At 46.9% G+C, this 18,060-nt stretch overlaps 1 protein-coding gene across 3 annotated transcripts in view; it reads right to left on the bottom strand.

Annotated features, from left to right (window-relative positions):
* LAMA4 (laminin subunit alpha 4) overlaps positions 1–17,402 on the bottom strand; it is a 222,748-nt gene extending 205,346 nt beyond the window's left edge. For all 3 annotated transcript variants that reach the window (XM_029595241.1, XM_029595243.1, XM_029595242.1), the window contains exon 1: positions 17,056–17,402. In XM_029595241.1, the coding sequence (XP_029451101.1) occupies positions 17,056–17,202 (147 nt within the window). In that variant the 5' untranslated portion in view covers positions 17,203–17,402. The remainder of the gene's footprint in view (positions 1–17,055) is intronic.
* Positions 17,403–18,060: the final 658 nt, after the last annotated feature.

The raw sequence follows: 18,060 nt of genomic DNA, 5'->3' as shown, positions 1-18,060 counted from the left end.
CATTGCCATAATGGAGCCAACGTGTTGTTGGGGTAAGTCGGGCTACAAAGGGGGGTGACACCAATATGGTCCACCCGTCTCAAACCCGTGAAGAAACCAACGACCTAACAACATATTAGGGCTCACATTCAATGTCACTGGTATTAACTCTCATTGTCGTTTCAGTTCCTCTTCAGATATAAAGTGATACTTCTGCCTTCTCTTCAAAGTTGAAGTATCAAAGGGGGGAATGAAGAGGTTCAATTTCGGGACCCCCCCTGAAGTACGAAAGAGCAACTGAACATCTTCCGACTAATCATGCCAGCAGTGAAACGCACAGCCATCTTGAACATACTAATATTTGCAACGCAAATGATACGTAATGCGTAGTGACGCAGTGACATACTAATTTTTAGCGTAACATAACGTAACTCCATTTTGGAATAATACTTTGTATTGTATTAATACGAATGACAATGTAAAATGTCTAACACGTCAATTAAATGACGAAACAATAGTCTGATCTTAAGCTACACCTACTAGAGGACCACGCTAGCTAATGCTTGTTCAGCAATTTGTGAAATGTTTGTTCAGCAAAAACCAGAACGCATGTGTGAAAGATAAGAGTTGTAAAGTGCATAAAAGTTTGCTCCTAAGGGGGCGTGGCATGCAGTTGTACTGAGCCTTTGTCTTAGCTGCATCTTGCTGGCAATAAAAGTCTATCTTTACGGATCAGTTGTCTGGACCTCCTTACTGACTAAAAAGAGACGGTTACAATCCAGGGTATGTGATTGATAGAAAATTTAAAAAATTCCTTTTTTTTCTGAAGATGCAGCATTTCTGTATGTAGAGAATGTGCAGTCCTATATCTCTAAGGCCATCATTGGAGTAGTGGGGAGAGTGCTGAGGTCAGGGGGAGAGAGAAAGCGTGTCCACTGCTGCTAATTCATGTCAATATGAGATGGTGGTGGTGGTGGGTGGGGGGGTTGTTCACCCTTTTCCCTCCGCCCTCCCACTCTGCCTACCTTACCCTCTTCCCCGAAGAGCAGGGATCAGTTGCAGGGGAGGAGGAACCATTGATGATTTTCACCCAGGGCGCCATTGCCCTAGAGCTGGCCTTGAGAGCCCTTGTGTTTTTGGTGGTGGTGGTGATGGCTAATTTCAGTTTTCACACAGGGCACTAGTTAGCCTAGAGATGGCCCTGGGAGCACGGCTAACTGCAGGAACAACATATAAGAGAACAAGGAGCCCACAAGCCAAGGAGACACAAACACTAAGGAAATAGGAAGCAACAGACTAAGGCCTCAAGCCAAGCAGAATATAATAAGACAAGAACAAGCAACCTGAATACACAGAGCAAGAAGACCAAATGCCCAAGTGGAACAACGGAGGGCCAGAACTAGGAGCAGAGGGACTCAGCTGAGGCAGAGTGCTGACTGAGGGCCTGTCAGGCTTAAAATGGGAGGGGAAGTGCTGAGTAATTGCCAACATGGCTGCCAGCAGGACCTCCAAGCCACAGGCATGAGGCAGCATGGAACATAGCCCCCAGAGCGCCCCTGCTGGCAGGAGGACCACACTGCAGCCAGCATCCTCACATACATACAGGCTCATTTTAAAACAAGTGCATGTTTATCCAGAACTGCACATTTTATTTATTTATTTAAATTCTTTTAATATACCTATGCTCAAGACCAGGTCTTATCGTACCGGTTTACAATGAACATATCGGCTGTGAGCCGATATGTGCAGTTTTAAATCGTGCGCGCATATTTTAAAATACAGAAACTAAATGTAAGTATGCGCCTAATCTTAAGCAACTGCTCGAGAAAACATATGTTGTGTATCTTTTCTAGGACTTTGCTGGCTTTTGCCCGCATTCCTAGGCAGATTTTAAAACATAAACATAAACACAGAAACGACGGCAGAAAGGACCGATGGTCCATCTAATCTGCCCAGCAAGCTTCCCATGGTAGCATCTGCCGTGCTGTGCAGGTTACCCCCATGTATCAATCAGTTTTCCTTGACAAGGCTTTGCTTACTGGCTTGGCCGTAGAAGCAGTCCTGTGTTTTTTTCCTTAATGTCTTGTGCATCAGTACCCCAGACTGTTAAAAAGTCATGGCTCGTGTTGGTTGTCCCTGAATCCAAATTTCTCCTCCTCCTTTGAAGCAGAGAGCGATGTTGCAGTTGCATCAAAAGCATCAAGGCTTATTGGTTAAGGGTCGTAATCCCATGCCTTCTGTTAAGGGTAGTAACTGCTGCTCTGTGCAGGTTACCCCCATGAGCATCAGTTCCCCAGACTGTAAAAGTTGAGGCCCTCGTTGGTTGCTGTCTAGATCCAATCCCCCTGCCACTGAAGCCGAAACAAATGTTGGAATTGCATCAAAAGCATGAAGGCTTCTTGGTTCAGGGTAGTAACCGCCACACCAGCAAGTTACCCCCAGGCACGCTTTCTTTGTTTCCTTTAGGACTTGGCCATAGAAACAGTCCTGTGATTTCCCCTTATATCTGCGTATCAGTATCCCAGACCACAGACGTTAGGGCCCTCGGTTGTCTGAATCCAATTCCTCTCTTCCCCCTGCCGTCTAAGCAGGGGGCAATGTTGCAGTCACATTAAAAGCCTCATAGCTTATTGGTTAAGGGCAGTAATCTCCATGCCTTCGGGTAAGGGCAGTAGCCGCCGTGCCCCTGCATGCTTATCTCATTTCCGTCCTCTACAACAGTGGTCCCCAACCCTGTCCTGGGGGCCCACCAGCCAGTCGGGTTTTCAGGATATCCACAATGAATATGCATGAGAGAAAATTTGCATGCACTGCCTCCATAACATGCAAATCTTCTCTCATGCATATTCATTGTGGATATCCTGAAAACCCGACTGGCTGGTGGGCCCCCAGGACAGGGTTGGGGGACCACTGCTCTAGCCTGTAGATATCCACAGTGCTTATCCTGTGCCCCTTTAATTCTTTTTTCCAGTGAGTCCACCAGCTTGCCCAGTTAATATCGAGGTCTTCCAGGCCCCTCTGGTTCTTCATCCTACACGCCCCCCCGTTAACCCAGTCCCCTCACTCTGCCCTGTAAGCCCTTCAGCTCGAGATCTACAGACTTGCTTCTCATCTGGAGCAGCAGTGAAGTTACATGGAGAACAAGTCGACGTGCGCTGCGGCCTCCAGTTTTAAAATATGGACTTATGTGTGTAACTGTTGGCCCCGCTCTGGAGCGCCCATGCTCCGCCCATGCCCTGCCCATCTTCTGCTTTCTTATTTTTCACATGCCTATGGGTATATAGGTGCGTACTGAACCCGTGTTGCATTTTTGCATGAGCAACACTTTTAAACTTGTCCTCATAATATCAAACGGCAATTTTATTCCCTGGTATAACCAGCCAGCTTCAAAACGTATGTATATGCATGAGATATTTATTTACATTTAACTGCTGAAAAATCATGGGCTTCCTAAGAGTGAATATATAGCATCGCTGCTGACTTTGAGGGTCACCTTGCTACCCCTCTTCACTGCATCTGTCCTCAAAAGCTCATGCTTTAATAAATGACTTAAGTCTCTAAGGTGCCACTCAACTCCTGCCATTTTCTCTTCACTGCCGTTTCTCTCCTTCACCCCTACGGGAGGACTGGGTGTTTCTGCTCTTCAGGCATATCCATATCAAAATTCTTATCCTGTGGACACACAAATCCACAATCGCCCTCATTCCAGGACAGCACTTTTCCCTTGACCCCCGCTCACACCCCAGGGAGGTCATGGATCTCTTTCTTCTGCAGCCCCATTGCCATCTTTCCATGCTGCTTTCCCCGGACGTGACACCGGGAAGGATACCTTGGGACACACTTCAGTGCGAGTTAACCTTTCTTGAGTAGAGTTCCTTCACCTCCTGGCGCGTCCTGCTCCGCAGCTTGGGTTTAGGCCCTCGGAAGGAGGACAATACCACGCCATACTCCAGCCAGGGCTTCTCAGCTTCACCACCAGGGCAAAATCCTCTGGGGGCAGGAGGACTGCGTCTAATTTCCACTTGTGCTAGGTTTAAGAGCACGGCAGGGCAGTTCCCACTGGACTCCGGCCTGTAAATCCAAACCTGCTTCGTTGTGAACTTGCCGCTGGCTCCGCACTGGATGCATGAACCGTGTGCACCGTTTGTTTCCATCTCGGCATTGAAGAAGCTGCACTGGAGATCCCCAGGCACGGGTAACTTTGGATCTCTTGGGTTGTGGGGGATGAGGGAAGCTTATTCAGATGGTATGGAGGTTGGGCGTGCCTGGTGGCAGCAGTTAATCTCAATCCGGGGAAGGGACTTGGGTTGGGGGAAAGTCAGCAGCGGACCTTGGATCATTTCTGAGATTTAAGACAGGCTGTGCAAGACGTAGCAGTGAAATTTGGTGGTGGAGTGTGTGTGTGTGTGTGGGGGGGGGGGGGGATCAGGTAACTTTTTTATTTAATTGACTTTCCCAGTGCTATTTACTTACTTGAAGATATCCTGATAAGTAGCACACAAAGCTGGATAACTTAACAACCTAAAAGGGTACACTCAGACTTAGCCAGTTATACATTGTTAAGATATCCAGCTATAAGTAATCGAATAACTTAATACCAATATATTCAGCCTGACCTTTATCCCGCTGAATATACAGGACAAGTTATCTGCCTAACTTTAGCCAGATAACGTCCACTACCCAGCCTATTGAATATGGACCTCTTAATATCCCGCTTTCCTCCATGAGTGGTCTGAAGCTGGGTTACAATCAAGTTTTTAACTCAACAAATTACAGAAAAATGGTGCAAGGTCATTCAGTCACAACTAAATTCAATTTAAAGTGCTTAGTACTGAGAGTCCAGGGGTGTATATTAAGTTACAGTTCTTACTTGACAGTTCAGGCAGAAAGGTCTGAAAGACTGCGTGTCGCCACCGAGTGGACTCTAAGGGAAGGTGTGGGAAAGAGGCGTACCATAGCTTTTCTCCTGAAAGTGAGATAACATGGCTCGAGCCATACAGGTAGCACTACCTTCTTCCAGATATTTGGAGCATAACAACTGAAGGCAGGTGTTGAGGGTTACCCCCTCCCCTTCTGTTTAGGGCTGTAACTGTTGCTCCATGCAGGTTACCCCCTCCCCTTCTGTTTAGGGTTGTAACTGTTGCTCCATGCAGGTTACCCCCTCCCCTTCTGTTTAGGGTTGTAACTGCTGCTCCATGCAGGTTACCCCCTCCCCTTCTGTTTAGGATTGTAACTGCCGCTCCATGCAGGTTACCCCCTCACCTTCTGTTTAGGATTGTAACTGTTGCTCCATGCAGGTTACCCCCTCCCCTTCTGTTTAGGGTTGTAACTGCTGCTCCATGCAGGTTACCCCCTCACCTTCTGTTTAGGGTTGTAACTGCTGCTCCATGCAGGTCACCCCCTCCCCTTCTGTTTAGGATTGTAACTGCTGCTCCATGCAGGTTACCCCCTCCCCTTCTGTTTAGGGTTGTAACTGCTGCTCCATGCAGGTTACCCCCTCACCTTCTGTTTAGGATTCTAACTGCTGCTCCATGCAGGTCACCCCCTCAGCTTCTGTTTAGGGCTGTAACTGCCGCTCCATGCAGGTTACCCCCTCCCCTTCTGTTTAGGGTTGTAACTGCTGCTCCATGCAGGTCACCCCCTCCCCTTCTGTTTAGGGCTGTAACTGTTGCTCCATGCAGGTTACCCCCTCCCCTTCTGTTTAGGGTTGTAACTGCTGCTCCATGCAGGTCACCCCCTCCCCTTCTGTTTAGGGTTGTAACTGTTGCTCCATGCAGGTTACCCCCTCCCCTTCTGTTTAGGGTTGTAACTGCTGCTCCATGCAGGTTACCCCCTCCCCTTCTGTTTAGGATTGTAACTGCCGCTCCATGCAGGTTACCCCCTCCCCTTCTGTTTAGGATTGTAACTGTTGCTCCATGCAGGTTACCCCCTCCCCTTCTGTTTAGGGTTGTAACTGCTGCTCCATGCAGGTTACCCCCTCACCTTCTGTTTAGGGTTGTAACTGCTGCTCCATGCAGGTCACCCCCTCACCTTCTATTTAGGATTGTAACTGCCGCTCCATGCAGGTTACCCCCTCACCTTCTGTTTAGGATTCTAACTGCTGCTCCATGCAGGTTACCCCCTCACCTTCTGTTTAGGATTCTAACTGCTGCTCCATGCAGGTTACCCCCTCACCTTCTGTTTAGGGTTGTAACTGTTGCTCCATGCAGGTTACTCCCTCCCCTTCTGTTTAGGATTGTAACTGCCGCTCCATGCAGGTTACCCCCTCACCTTCTGTTTAGGATTCTAACTGCTGCTCCATGGAGGTTACCCCCTCACCTTCTGTTTAGGGCTGTAACTGCTGCTCCATGCAGGTCACCCCCTCCCCTTCTGTTTAGGGTTGTAACTGCTGCTCCATGCAGGTTACCCCCTCACCTTCTGTTTAGGGTTGTAACTGCTGCTCCATGCAGGTCACCCCCTCAGCTTCTGTTTAGGGCTGTAACTGCCGCTCCATGCAGGTTAACCCCTCACCTTCTGTGTAGGATTGTAATTGCTGCTCCATGCAGGTTATCCCTTACAGAAATGTTACCACATCTTACTTCAGTATTTAATTTTCATTTTTTCTCTCTCCAGGGATCCTTTGTGTTTATCCCACGCCCTACTGAATTTTGTTACTGTTTTTATCCTCACCACCTCTTCTGGGTGGGTATTCCATGCATCTACCATCCTCTCTGTGAAACAATATTTCCTGATGCTATTCCTGAGTCTTCCTTTTGAAGCTTCATATCATGACCTCTAGTTCTACACCTTCCTTTCCATTGGAAAATGTTTATTTCTAGTGTATTTTTAATACCTTTCAGGTATTTAAAAGTCCCTCCTGTCCTTCATTCTCTTTTTTATAGAGCTTGTGATGCAGATCCTGCAGCAGTTTTTTGCCTTTCTCTGAAAAGCATCTAGCTGTTTTCTATCCTTTTTGAATATGGCTTCTGGTTAGGAGGTGAAATTTCATCAATGCCCGGTGCAGAGGCATTATCCCTTCCTTTTCCTTGAGGGCATTGCCTCTCTGTATGCAGCCCAGCATCTCTCTGCTTCCGGCCACCACCATGTTACACTGCTTCATTGCCTTGAACTCATCAGATACTCTCACCCCAGGTCTATCTCCTGATCCGTGTCCATCAGTTATTCACCTCCTTACATGTACCGCTCGCATAGATATTTTCAAGTAAATGACTGTGCACTTTTTTGGCACTGAATCTTAACTTCAAAGTTGTGTGTATGTGTGAGTGTGAAGCAGGGGCAGATTGTAGAAAACTATCAAGTTGATAGTATCAACCCAAGGATACTTTCAAAAACCAGCCCACACATCACCTGTCTGGCTCCCTCATATACTTTCTGTGTAGCATATGCTTCAACAGCTCCGGAAAGCACGTCAAGCCAAACTTTGACAGGTGCATAATGGGGTAGATTTTATAATTTTGCGCGAGCACATACTTTTGTTTGCGCACCAGGCGCGAACAAAAGTATGCTGGATTTTATAAGATACGCGCGTATCTTATAAAATCCGGGGTCGGCGCACGCAAGGGGGTGCACATTTGTGCAACCTGCGCGTGCCGAGCCCAGCGCGCGCTGCCTGTTCCCTCCGAGGCCGCTTCGATTTCGGAGCGGCCTTGGAGGGAACTTTCCTTCGCCCTCCCCCCACCTTCCCCTCCCTTCCCCTACCTAACCCACCCTCCTGGCCCTATCTAAACCCCCCCCCCTTACCTTGGTTGCACGATTTATGCCTGCTAAAAGCAGACGTAAATCTGCGCACACCAGCGAGCTGCTGGCGCGCCATCACCCGACCCGGGGGCTGGTCCGGAGGTCTTGACCATGCCCCTGGCCCGGCACCACGCCCCCAGGCCCGCCCTGCAATGTCGCGCCACGCCCCCACAACGCCGCATCACGCCCCCGCAACGCCGAGTCATTTAGGACACGCCCCCAACACGCCCCTTTTACAAAGCCCCGGGTCTTACGCACGTCCCGGGGCTCTGCGCACGCCGGCAGCCTATGCAAAATAGGCGCTCCGGCGCGCAGGGCATTTAAAATACGGCCCAAAGTGAACTGAGCCAAAATATCTCCAACATAAATTTCACATTTTTCCTATATAACTAAATACAATACTCTAGACTTCAGGTGAGAAAACTGAGCTGTAGTTCTATTTCCATCCATTCAATTGATTGGCCCTCTTACGAAAAATTTGGCTAATTCTCTCATATATAGATATAGATATAGCCTGGATTCCTGGCCTTGTTTTAAAATCTCTTGTCAGCCAATCAGCTCTCGAACCAGCTGCCAGACGCACACATGCACACACACATACACATTCTGCTGTTGTGCTGCTGCTCATGTGCTCACTCAATGAGTGCCCCCACTCCATCACTGCTGCATCATTATGTAAAAGGTTTTGCTTACAGCCAGCCCTTCCCCAGACTGCAGCAGCCCCCTCCTTTTTCCATTCCCACTCTCCAGCAGACTCACTGGTTCCAAAGCAACTGCTCCTCTCAGAGCTCAGTCCCTCCACCTGAGACAGAAGCTTCACTTACACTGCAGAGGCACAACCTCCTGACTCCAGGGCCAGTGCTTCCATTAGGCAACCTAGGTGGTTACCTAGAGTGCCGAAGTTTTGGGGGCAGCAAAATCTTGATAACACTGTTCCCAGAGGGATGCTGTCTCAAAGAAGGGAACACTGTGTTGGAGCCACTGCTCTTGGTAGGAGGGAGAGCTGTACTGTAGCTCCCACCAGTAGGTAAGCTGGGGGTGAGGGTGTATGACCGAAGGTTTGCCTAAGGTGCCAAATACTCAAACTGACCCTCTCTTTCTGTGACAATAGCTTGCCTCCACTTCTCGGCCTATTGTAACACAAGCTGAGTGTGGACAGGCCTTCAAAAAGCCTTGAGTAATGTGAATTACAATTACAATATACTGACCTCCCATAACAAAACAGCACTAACTGCTAGTACACAAACAGTAACAACCATACCTATGAAAAGGCAACACTGCAAATATTATACCAGGCCCCAAAACACCAATATGCCTCCTACCAGGAAAAGAGAATAAGCCAGATTGTGCAGATCCCTAAAAAGACACTACACTCTAGCAGAATACTGCACCTATATCACACATGCAGAACACATAGACCCGCACCAAATACAGAATAAAGAGACTTTTAAATTAAAACAGAAATGTGCAGACAAAAACCACAATATGCCAGACTGTATGCAGTGCAACAATGGAAAAACAGAAACATCACCATTCCTCATAAAATATCAAATAATAAAATCAAGAAATATAAAATATCAATCATAATAGCAAAACCATACTAATAAAAAGAATAAATATCTCAAAACAGCTGATGAATAATATCAATATCTAATAAATAAAAACTCACATAAACATTTTTGAAAGTTCCCAAATGTCAATAAATATTTCCAAACAGCAGACACAGCAAATAATAGTTAAAATTAATAAGAATTAAAAATTCCTACTCTCTGTACCTGGGAACTTTTGAATCTAGACAACCTGAGATTCTCATGGATTAGTCGGGGATAGGGGAAATGCAGAGACTTCCTTTTCTCTCTCTCCTGTACACATACACTTGCTCACATGCATGCTCATAGAAACACACATGCTTGCTCACACACTCGCTCACAAACACACACACACACACACACACATGCTCACACTCACGCACACTGACACCCTTTTCATACATGCTTGTTCTCACACATGCTCACAGATACCCATATATACATTCTCACTCACATGGTCATTCAAAGACACAAACACACTCTCGCTCAGACACACATGATCACTTACAGACACACACTCACAATCGTTCATGGACACTCAGTTTCACACGCTCGCTTATATTCAAACAGAGACACAGACACACTCATACCCATGCTCAGTGACACATTATTATATTCATTTGCTCTCACACATTTTCACAGACACACACACACTCTTGCTGACATGCTCACTCACAGACACATGTGCTCATACGCACATTCACAGATACACACATGCTCACTCACATCCATCCACACTGCGACATTCATAGTCGTGCACTCGCACACTCACACATTCTCGCTCATGCACATACACACACATAGACACACGCACGCTTGCTCATACACATGCTCTCACACAATGACAGTCTTACACTCGCTCTCACACAAGTTTACAGATATACACTCACATGCTCACACCCATGCACACAGGTGCTTGATTACACCCATGCACACTGACATAACACACTTGTTCACACCTATGTACACTTACATGCTCTCACATATGTTTGCTCTCACACATGCACCCTGACAGTCTCTCACACACTTGCTCTCACACATGCTTACAGAAAAACATGCACACGTTCACAGACATTCTGATAGAAACACATGTGCTTGCTCACTCCTGTGCACAATACACTCTCACATACACTCGCTCTCCCACATGCTAACACACATTCTTGCTCACACTCATTCATGCATACACATGCTCACACGAATGCTGACAGATACATACTTGCTCATACCCATGCACACTGACACACTCTTATACACACTTGCTTTTACACACAGTCACAAGTACATATGCTAGCTCACATATACACTCCCTCTCACACAGTTCAGTCACTCACTGACATAAGTTAAAAAAAGATATTTTTTGCTTACATTGGTGGTGATGGGGGAGCCAGGCACAGGAGGCGCAGGAGAATGGGTGGGCTGCCAGGTAATAATTTACTCTTTCAGATAATAGAAGGACTAGGGGGCACTCCATGAAGTTAGTATGTAACACATTTAAAACTAATTGGAGAAAATAATATTTCACTTAATGCACAATTAAGCTCTGGAATTTGTTGCCAGATGATGTGGTTAGTACAGTTAGTGTAGCTGGGTTTAAAAAAGGTTTGGATAAGTTCTTGAGGAGAAGACTATTAACTGCTATTAATCAATTTGGCTTAGAAAATGGCCCTGCTATCACTAGCCACAGTAGCAGGGGACAGACTTAGTTTTTGGGTACTTGCCAGGTTCTTGTGGCCTGAATTGGCCACTGTTGGAAACAGGATGCTGGGCTTGATTGACCCTTTGTCTGACCCTAGTATGCCATTTTCTTATGTTCTTATGTTTTTAAGCCCAAATCCCCGAAAAGCCAATCTGCCTCTGAGAACAGCATTCTCGTTCTCTCAGGTTTCTGATCACTTTACTGGCATTCTAAAATTAATATACAGAATTATAATTACAAACCACTCATAATTCTAATAAAGTACAATATCAGGGACAGGTTTCAGGTTCTGGTGCAGGTCCAGATTGTCCCTGCTCAGGTTACATCTCTAGATTGCTGGCAGGATAAGACATATTTTGCTGCTCTCGCTGCGCGTTCCTTTTTCCTCAGAATTATGAATAGTTTTCCCCGCTCATTCTGTTGTGGGAAGTCTTGTATTTTCTGTCTCAGCCCTGGGAAATGTGTATGTCTGATCTCTTTGTATTTTGCACAGAACAGGAGAAAATGCATTTCTGTTTCTATTTCTCTGGTGTTGCACTGCATGCAGAGTCGGGCTTCTTGGGGTTTCCAGTTCATCTGCATCATTCTATTTCTGGTCTCTGATCACTTACACTTATCCTGCATTTGGTGAGGGTCTGTCTGGTTTTTTTTATTTGGGATGTGCCAATCAACATCTGTTGGATGCTGACTGGGACATTACAACTGTGGTGCTTTGAGAAGCCGAGAGATCTTGGATACTCTGCAAAGAGAACTTTTCTGTCAACTGATAACAAAACCCACACAGGATTGGGCAATACTGGGCCTGGTGCTTACCAACAGGGTCAGAATCTCTTATATTGCAGTGCATGATCATCTGGGGAAGAGTGATCACCGGATGGTGTGGTTCAATATTAGAATGCAAAACAAGAAGATTAATTCTAAGGCGAGGGTCCTAGACTTCAGGAGAACTAACTTTGTTAAAGTGGCGGAGTATCTCAAGGAGTCGTTAGCTGGATGAGAAAATCTAGGGGAAGTAGAAGGGCAGTGGGCAAAACCAAAAGGAGATGATATAAGGGCAACTAACCTTTCTGTTAGGAAAGTAAAGGGAAGAGGAAATAGAGACTGCTGTGGTTTTCTAAAGAAGTCACTGAAAAGGAAAGGGAGAAAAGGTTTGCATTCATAAACTACAAGAGATCACAAACAGAGGACGACAGGCGACGATATCTGGAAAAGCTAAGAGAAGCTGGGAAGGTAGTCAGGAATGCAAAAATTCAAATAGAAGTAAAGATAGCAAACATGGTAAAACTGGGGGACAAGACTTTTTTTTTACATATATTAGGGATTGAAGGAAGTGCAAATGTGGTATTGTAAGACTCAGAAGTGAAGAGGAGGAATATGTAGAGACTGATGAGGAAAAAGCAAAATTGCTTAACAAATATTTCTCTTCAGGGGAGCTGGACCACATAAGGCAAACACAAATAAGACTGGCAGTGAGGTAAACCTCCATCGATTCTCAGAGCAGTGTGTTCATGAGAAGCTAACTAAACTTAAAGTAGATAAGGCGATGGGGCCGGATGGGATACATCCGAGGGTACAAAGGGAACTTAGAGATGTCCTGGCAGCTCTGCTGGTGACCTTTGCAATGCTTTCTTAGAGTCTTGAGTAGTCCCAGAGATCTGGAAAAGGACGGATGTGGTTTCTATTCATAAAAGTGGAAGTGAGGAGGAGGCTGGGAACTACAGGGCAGTTAGTCTGACCTCTGTGGTGAGCAAACTAATGGAGTCGCTGATATAACAGAACATACTGCTGCTTCTGGAATCCAATGGGTTGCAAGATCTGAGGCAACAGGGTTTTACCAAAAGTAGATCTCATCAGATTAATCTGATCAATTTCTTTGATTGGGTGACCAGAGAGTTGGATCAAGGCAGAGCACTATACATAGGGCCAGATTTTTAAACTTATGCACGGGTGTAGATTTGTTTGCGCAACCCGGAGCGAACAAATCTACGCCCGATTTTATAACATGCGCGCCCAGCCACGCACATGTTATAAAATCTGGGGTCGGCGCGCGCAAGGGGGTGCCAGAGGATGTGGTTAGTGCAGTTAGTGTAGCTGCGTTCAAAAAAGGTTTGGATAAGTTCTTGCAGGAGAAGTCCATTAACTGCTATTAATCAAGTTTAGCTAATAGCCACTGCTTTTAATCGCATCAGTAGCATGGGATCTTCTTGGTGTTTGGGTACTTGCCAGGTTCTTGTGGCCTGGTTTGACCTCTGTTGGAAACAGGATGCTGGGCTTGATGGATCCTTGGTCTGACCCAGCATGGCAATTTCTTATGTTCTTATGAATGGTCTAAGGTTTAAGATATGATAGAGACATTCAAATATCTCAAAGGTTTCCATGCACAGAAGGGGAGTCTTTTTCAATGGAAAGGAGGCTCTAGCACAAGGGGTCATGGGATGAGAGTGAAAGGGGGTAGACTCAGGAGTAATCTTAGGAAATATTTCTTTACAGAGAGGGTAGTGGATGTGTGGAACAGCCTCCCAGTGGAGGAGGTGGAGACAAAAGCAGTATCTGGACTTAAGAAAGAATGGCATAAGCACAGGGGCTCTCTGAGGGGTTGGAATAGATTGTAGAGCTGAGTAATTGTGTGAATGAACAGACACAGTATGCTCTGTTTCTACTGTTATGTTTCTATGTGACGGAGATGAGGTATATTCTGCTGGTGTGTATTTTCTGTTAGGAATCTGTAACAGTTCAACTTGTTTTGTTTTCCAATTTGTTCCTCTCAGTAGGAGATGTATTGGTGTTCTGGGAAGATTACAATATTTGCATTGCCATCTTTTTGTATGTCGGGTTGTAGTTTGAGTTTCAGGTGTAAGTGCTGGTTTGTAGTTTGAGTTCCAGGTGTTAGTGCTGGGTTACAGTTGTTTGAGTTCTGGGTGTTATTGCTGGGTTGTAGTTTGAGTTCCAGGTGTTAGTGCTGGGTTACAGTTGTTTGAGTTCCAGGTGTTAGTGCTGGGTTACAGTTTTTTGAGTTCTGGGTGTTATTGCTGGGTTGTAGTTTGAGTTTCAGGTGTAAGTGCTGGGTTGTGCTATGAGTTTTGGGTGTAAATACTGGGTTGTAGTTTGGGTTTCGGGTGTAAGTGCTGGGTTGTAGTTTGAGTTTTGGATGTTAGTGCTGGGTTGCAGTTGCTTGAGTTTCAGATGTTAGTGCTGGGTTACAGTTTCAGTTTTGGGTGTTAGTGCTGGCTTACAGTTGTTTGAGTTCCAGGTATTAGTGTTGGGTTTCAGTTTGAGCTCCGGGTGTTAGTGCTAGGTTGTAGTTTGAGTTCTGGGTATTAGTATTGAGTTGCAGTTGTTTGAGTTCTGGGTGTTAGTGCTGGGTTGCAATTGTTTGAGTTCTGGGTGTTAATGCTGGATTGTAGTTTCAGTTCTGGGTGTTAGTGATGGGCTATAGTTGTTTGAGTACCAGGTGTTAGTTCTGGGTGTAGTTTGAGTTCCAGGTAATAGTGCTGGGTTATAGTTTGAGTTTTGGGTGTTAGTGCTAAGTTGTAGTTATTTGAGTTCCAGGTGTTAGTGCTGGGTTGCAGTTTGAGTTCTGGGTGATAGGGTGGAGTTGTAGTTTGAGTTCCGGGTGTTAGTGATGGGTTTCAGTTGTTTGAGTTCCAGGTGATGGTGCTGGGTTACAGTTTGAGTTCCGGGTGTTAGTGCTGGGGTACAGTTCTTTGAGTTCTGGGTGTTAGTGCTGGGTTATAGTTTGAGTTCCAGGTGTTAGTTCTGAGTTGTATTTGAGTTCCAGGTGTTAGTGCTGGGTTGCAGTTTGAGTTCTGGGTGTTAGTGCTGGGTTACAGTTGTTTGATTTCCAGCAGTTAGTGCTGGGTTACAGTTTGAGTTTTAGATGTTAGTGCTGGGTTGCAGTTGTTTGAGTTCCAGGTGTTGGTGCTGGGTTGCAGTTGTTTGAATTCCAGGTGTTAGTGCTGGGTTGCAGTTGTTTGAGTTTCAGGTGTTAGTGCTGGGTTACAGTTTGAGTTCCGGGTGTTAGTGCTGGGTTGCAGTTTGAATTCTGGATGTTAGTGCTGGGTTACAGTTTGAGTTCCGGGTGTTAGTGCTGGGTTGCAGTTGTCTGAGTTCCAGGTGTTAGTGCTGGGTTGCAGTTTGAATTCTGGGTGTTAGTGCTGGGTTACAGTTTGAATTCCGGGTGTTAGTGCTGGGTTACAGTTTGAGTTCCGGATGTTAGTGCTGGGTTACAGTTTGAATTCTGGATGTTAGTGCTGGGTTACAGTTTGAATTCTGGGTGTTAGTGCTGGGTTACAGTTTGAGTTCTGGATGTTAGTGCTGGGTTACAGTTTGAGTTCCGGGTGTTAGTGCTGGGTTGCAGTTGTCTGAGTTCTGGGTGTTAGTGCTGGGTTACAGTTTGAGTTCTGGATGTTAGTGCTGGGTTACAGTTTGAGTTCCGGGTGTTAGTGCTGGGTTGCAGTTGTCTGAGTTCTGGGTGTTAGTGCTGGGTTGTAGTTTGAGTTCTGGATGTTAGTGCTGGGTTGCAATTGTCTGAGTTCCGGGTGTTAGTGCTGGGTTGCAGTTTGAGTTCCGGGTGTTAGTGCTGGGTTGTAGTTTGAGTTCTGGATGTTAGTGCTGGGTTGCAGTTGTCTGAGTTCCGGGTGTTAATGCTGGGTTGTAGTTTGAGTTCTGGGTGTTAGTGCTGGGCTGGTAGGATAGGTTTGTTACATAGGAGCTGAGTGAGGTCTTTCTGGTGTTTTGTGTTACTGTCCATTTCTCTCCCTCCTCCCTCTGCCTTCTTCACAACCTCCCTCTTCCCTCCTTCTCCTGCCTCCTCCCCTTTCCCTCCCTCCCTCTTTTGTTTCTGCCTCTCCCTCTTTCTCCCTCTTTTTCTTTCTCCCTCAGTCTTCTTTCTTTCCCTCTCACTTTCCACCTCTCTTCCTACCATCTTTCTCTCTCCCCTTCTCATCCTTTTCCTCTTCTCTTCCCTTTTTTCTTTCTCCCTTATTGTTCTTCTTTCTCTTCCCGCTTTACATCTTTCTCTCTTCCTTTTGCTTCAGTTTCCCCTCCTTTCCCCTCTTTTTCTTTCTCCTTCAGTGTTCATTTTTCTTTCCCCTTCTCATCTTTCTCTTCATTTCTCTTCCACTTCTCCTCCTCTTCTTTCTTTCTCTGTGTTCTCCTTTCTTTTCTCCCTCTCCATCTTTCTTTTTTCTCTTCTGCTTCTTCTCTTCCCTATTTCTCTTTCTCCCTAGTATTCTTTCTTTCTCTCCCCCTCACTTTTCCATTCTCTTCCTTCTTCTCAATCTTTCTTTCCCCCTTTTCCCTCCCCATCCTCCCCATCCTCCCTTATCCCCATTTTCTCTATCTCCTCCATCTTTTTCTTCCTCATTTCTCCCCTCTCTTCAGTCTCTCTTCTCTCATTCTTTGCCTTTCTCTTCCCTCTTTTTCTTTCTCCCCTCTGTCTTCCTCCTCCCTCTCCCCCTTTCTTTCTTTCTCTCTCCCTCCTTTCCTTCCCACTTCCTCTTCTTCTTCCCTCTCCCTCCCCCTCACGGTCTCCTTTTCCTCTGTTCCAGACTTCACACTGCCTCGTTCTTTTTTTTCTTCCTTCCTGTTCAGCCTTTCCATGACGAATGTCATGGACAGGAAAAGCTAGAACTCATTTTTGGAATTAAAATTAGTGGTCTGCTGGGGTCCTGGGGCGCAACGGTCCAGCTGCCGATCAGAATTAAGAGCGGTGCTGGCAAGCTGTCATCGCCACCAGCAAGGGGGCAGAGAAGGGAGAGGGACTGTCAGCCTCCCGTCCCCTCTCCTCGCCAGCAGAATTCCCTTTCCTTTGTGACGGTCTCCTAAGCCCCCAGCTTCATCCCTGCCCTAATTCCTTCTGCCGGTCCAGTTACAAGGCTGCCAAGAGCAGCAGAGAGGCTGCCGTCCTGACAGCCCAGAGGGTCCTGCGAGCTCTGAGCCTCCCTGTCCAGCAGGAGCAATGAATGGGGGTTTCTGCTCCGGACACTCCCTAAGTCTCCGGCCACGGAGCAACCATCACATTTACAGAGTCCTGGGCAGATGTGCACGCCTTACCTTGGGGACGGGCAGCAGGGTTTGCTGCCACTGCTGCTCGCTCTCGCTGTCCTCAGCACTGCCCTCGCTGGAGGCAGTGCCCAGGGAGACCCGGCCCGAGAGGACGACAAACAGGAGGAACGAGGGTCCGGCTGGGATCAGAGCCATTTGCTCGCCTTCGTGCCCAGCGCTGGTCTTCTGGCTTCCAAGCCCCTTCAGAATCTGCTTCCCCCAAGCCTGGCCCCTCCCTCGGGACTGGTGGCGCTTCGGCTCGAATAACTTTCTCTTCGCTTTCACTCCAGATGTGACACTTCAAGGCAGCTTCAAGCATGGGAAAAAAAACACAGCCCAAACCCAGCCCCTGTCCGGCCTCCTCCCCCCCAGCGGGAGAGCCTGCAGTGTGCGCTCTGAGCAGGAAGCTCCCCAGCTGCCTTATCACCAGTCTGGATCTGTCAGGATACAGGACACAGGCTGCGGCTCTCCTCTCAGCTCAGGCTCCCTCCACACACACACGCACTCGTCATCCCTACCAAACACTGCTTCCTTCACACACAGACACGCGCGCACACACACACACACACACATCTACAGAGCATACACACACAGACACACAGTGCACCTACCGAACACTGCTTCCTTCACACACACACACACACACACATCTACAGAGCATACACACACAGACACACAGTGCACCTACCGAACACTGCTTCCTTCACACACACACACACACACACACATCTACAGAGCATACACACACAGACACACAGTGCACCTACCGAACACTGCTTCCTTCACACACAGAGACGCACACACACACACATCTACAGAGCATACACACACAGACACACAGTGCACCTACCGAACACTGCTTCCTTCACACACACACACACACACACACACACACACACACATCTACAGAGCATACACACACAGTGCACCTACCGAACACTGCTTCCTTCACACACACACACACACACACACACACACATCTACAGAGCATACACACACAGACACACAGTGCAC

Source organism: Rhinatrema bivittatum, chromosome 3, assembly GCF_901001135.1.
Source record: "Rhinatrema bivittatum chromosome 3, aRhiBiv1.1, whole genome shotgun sequence".
NCBI classification, from domain to species: Eukaryota; Metazoa; Chordata; class Amphibia; order Gymnophiona; family Rhinatrematidae; genus Rhinatrema; species Rhinatrema bivittatum.
This window is presented reverse-complemented; position numbering and strand designations above follow the sequence as displayed.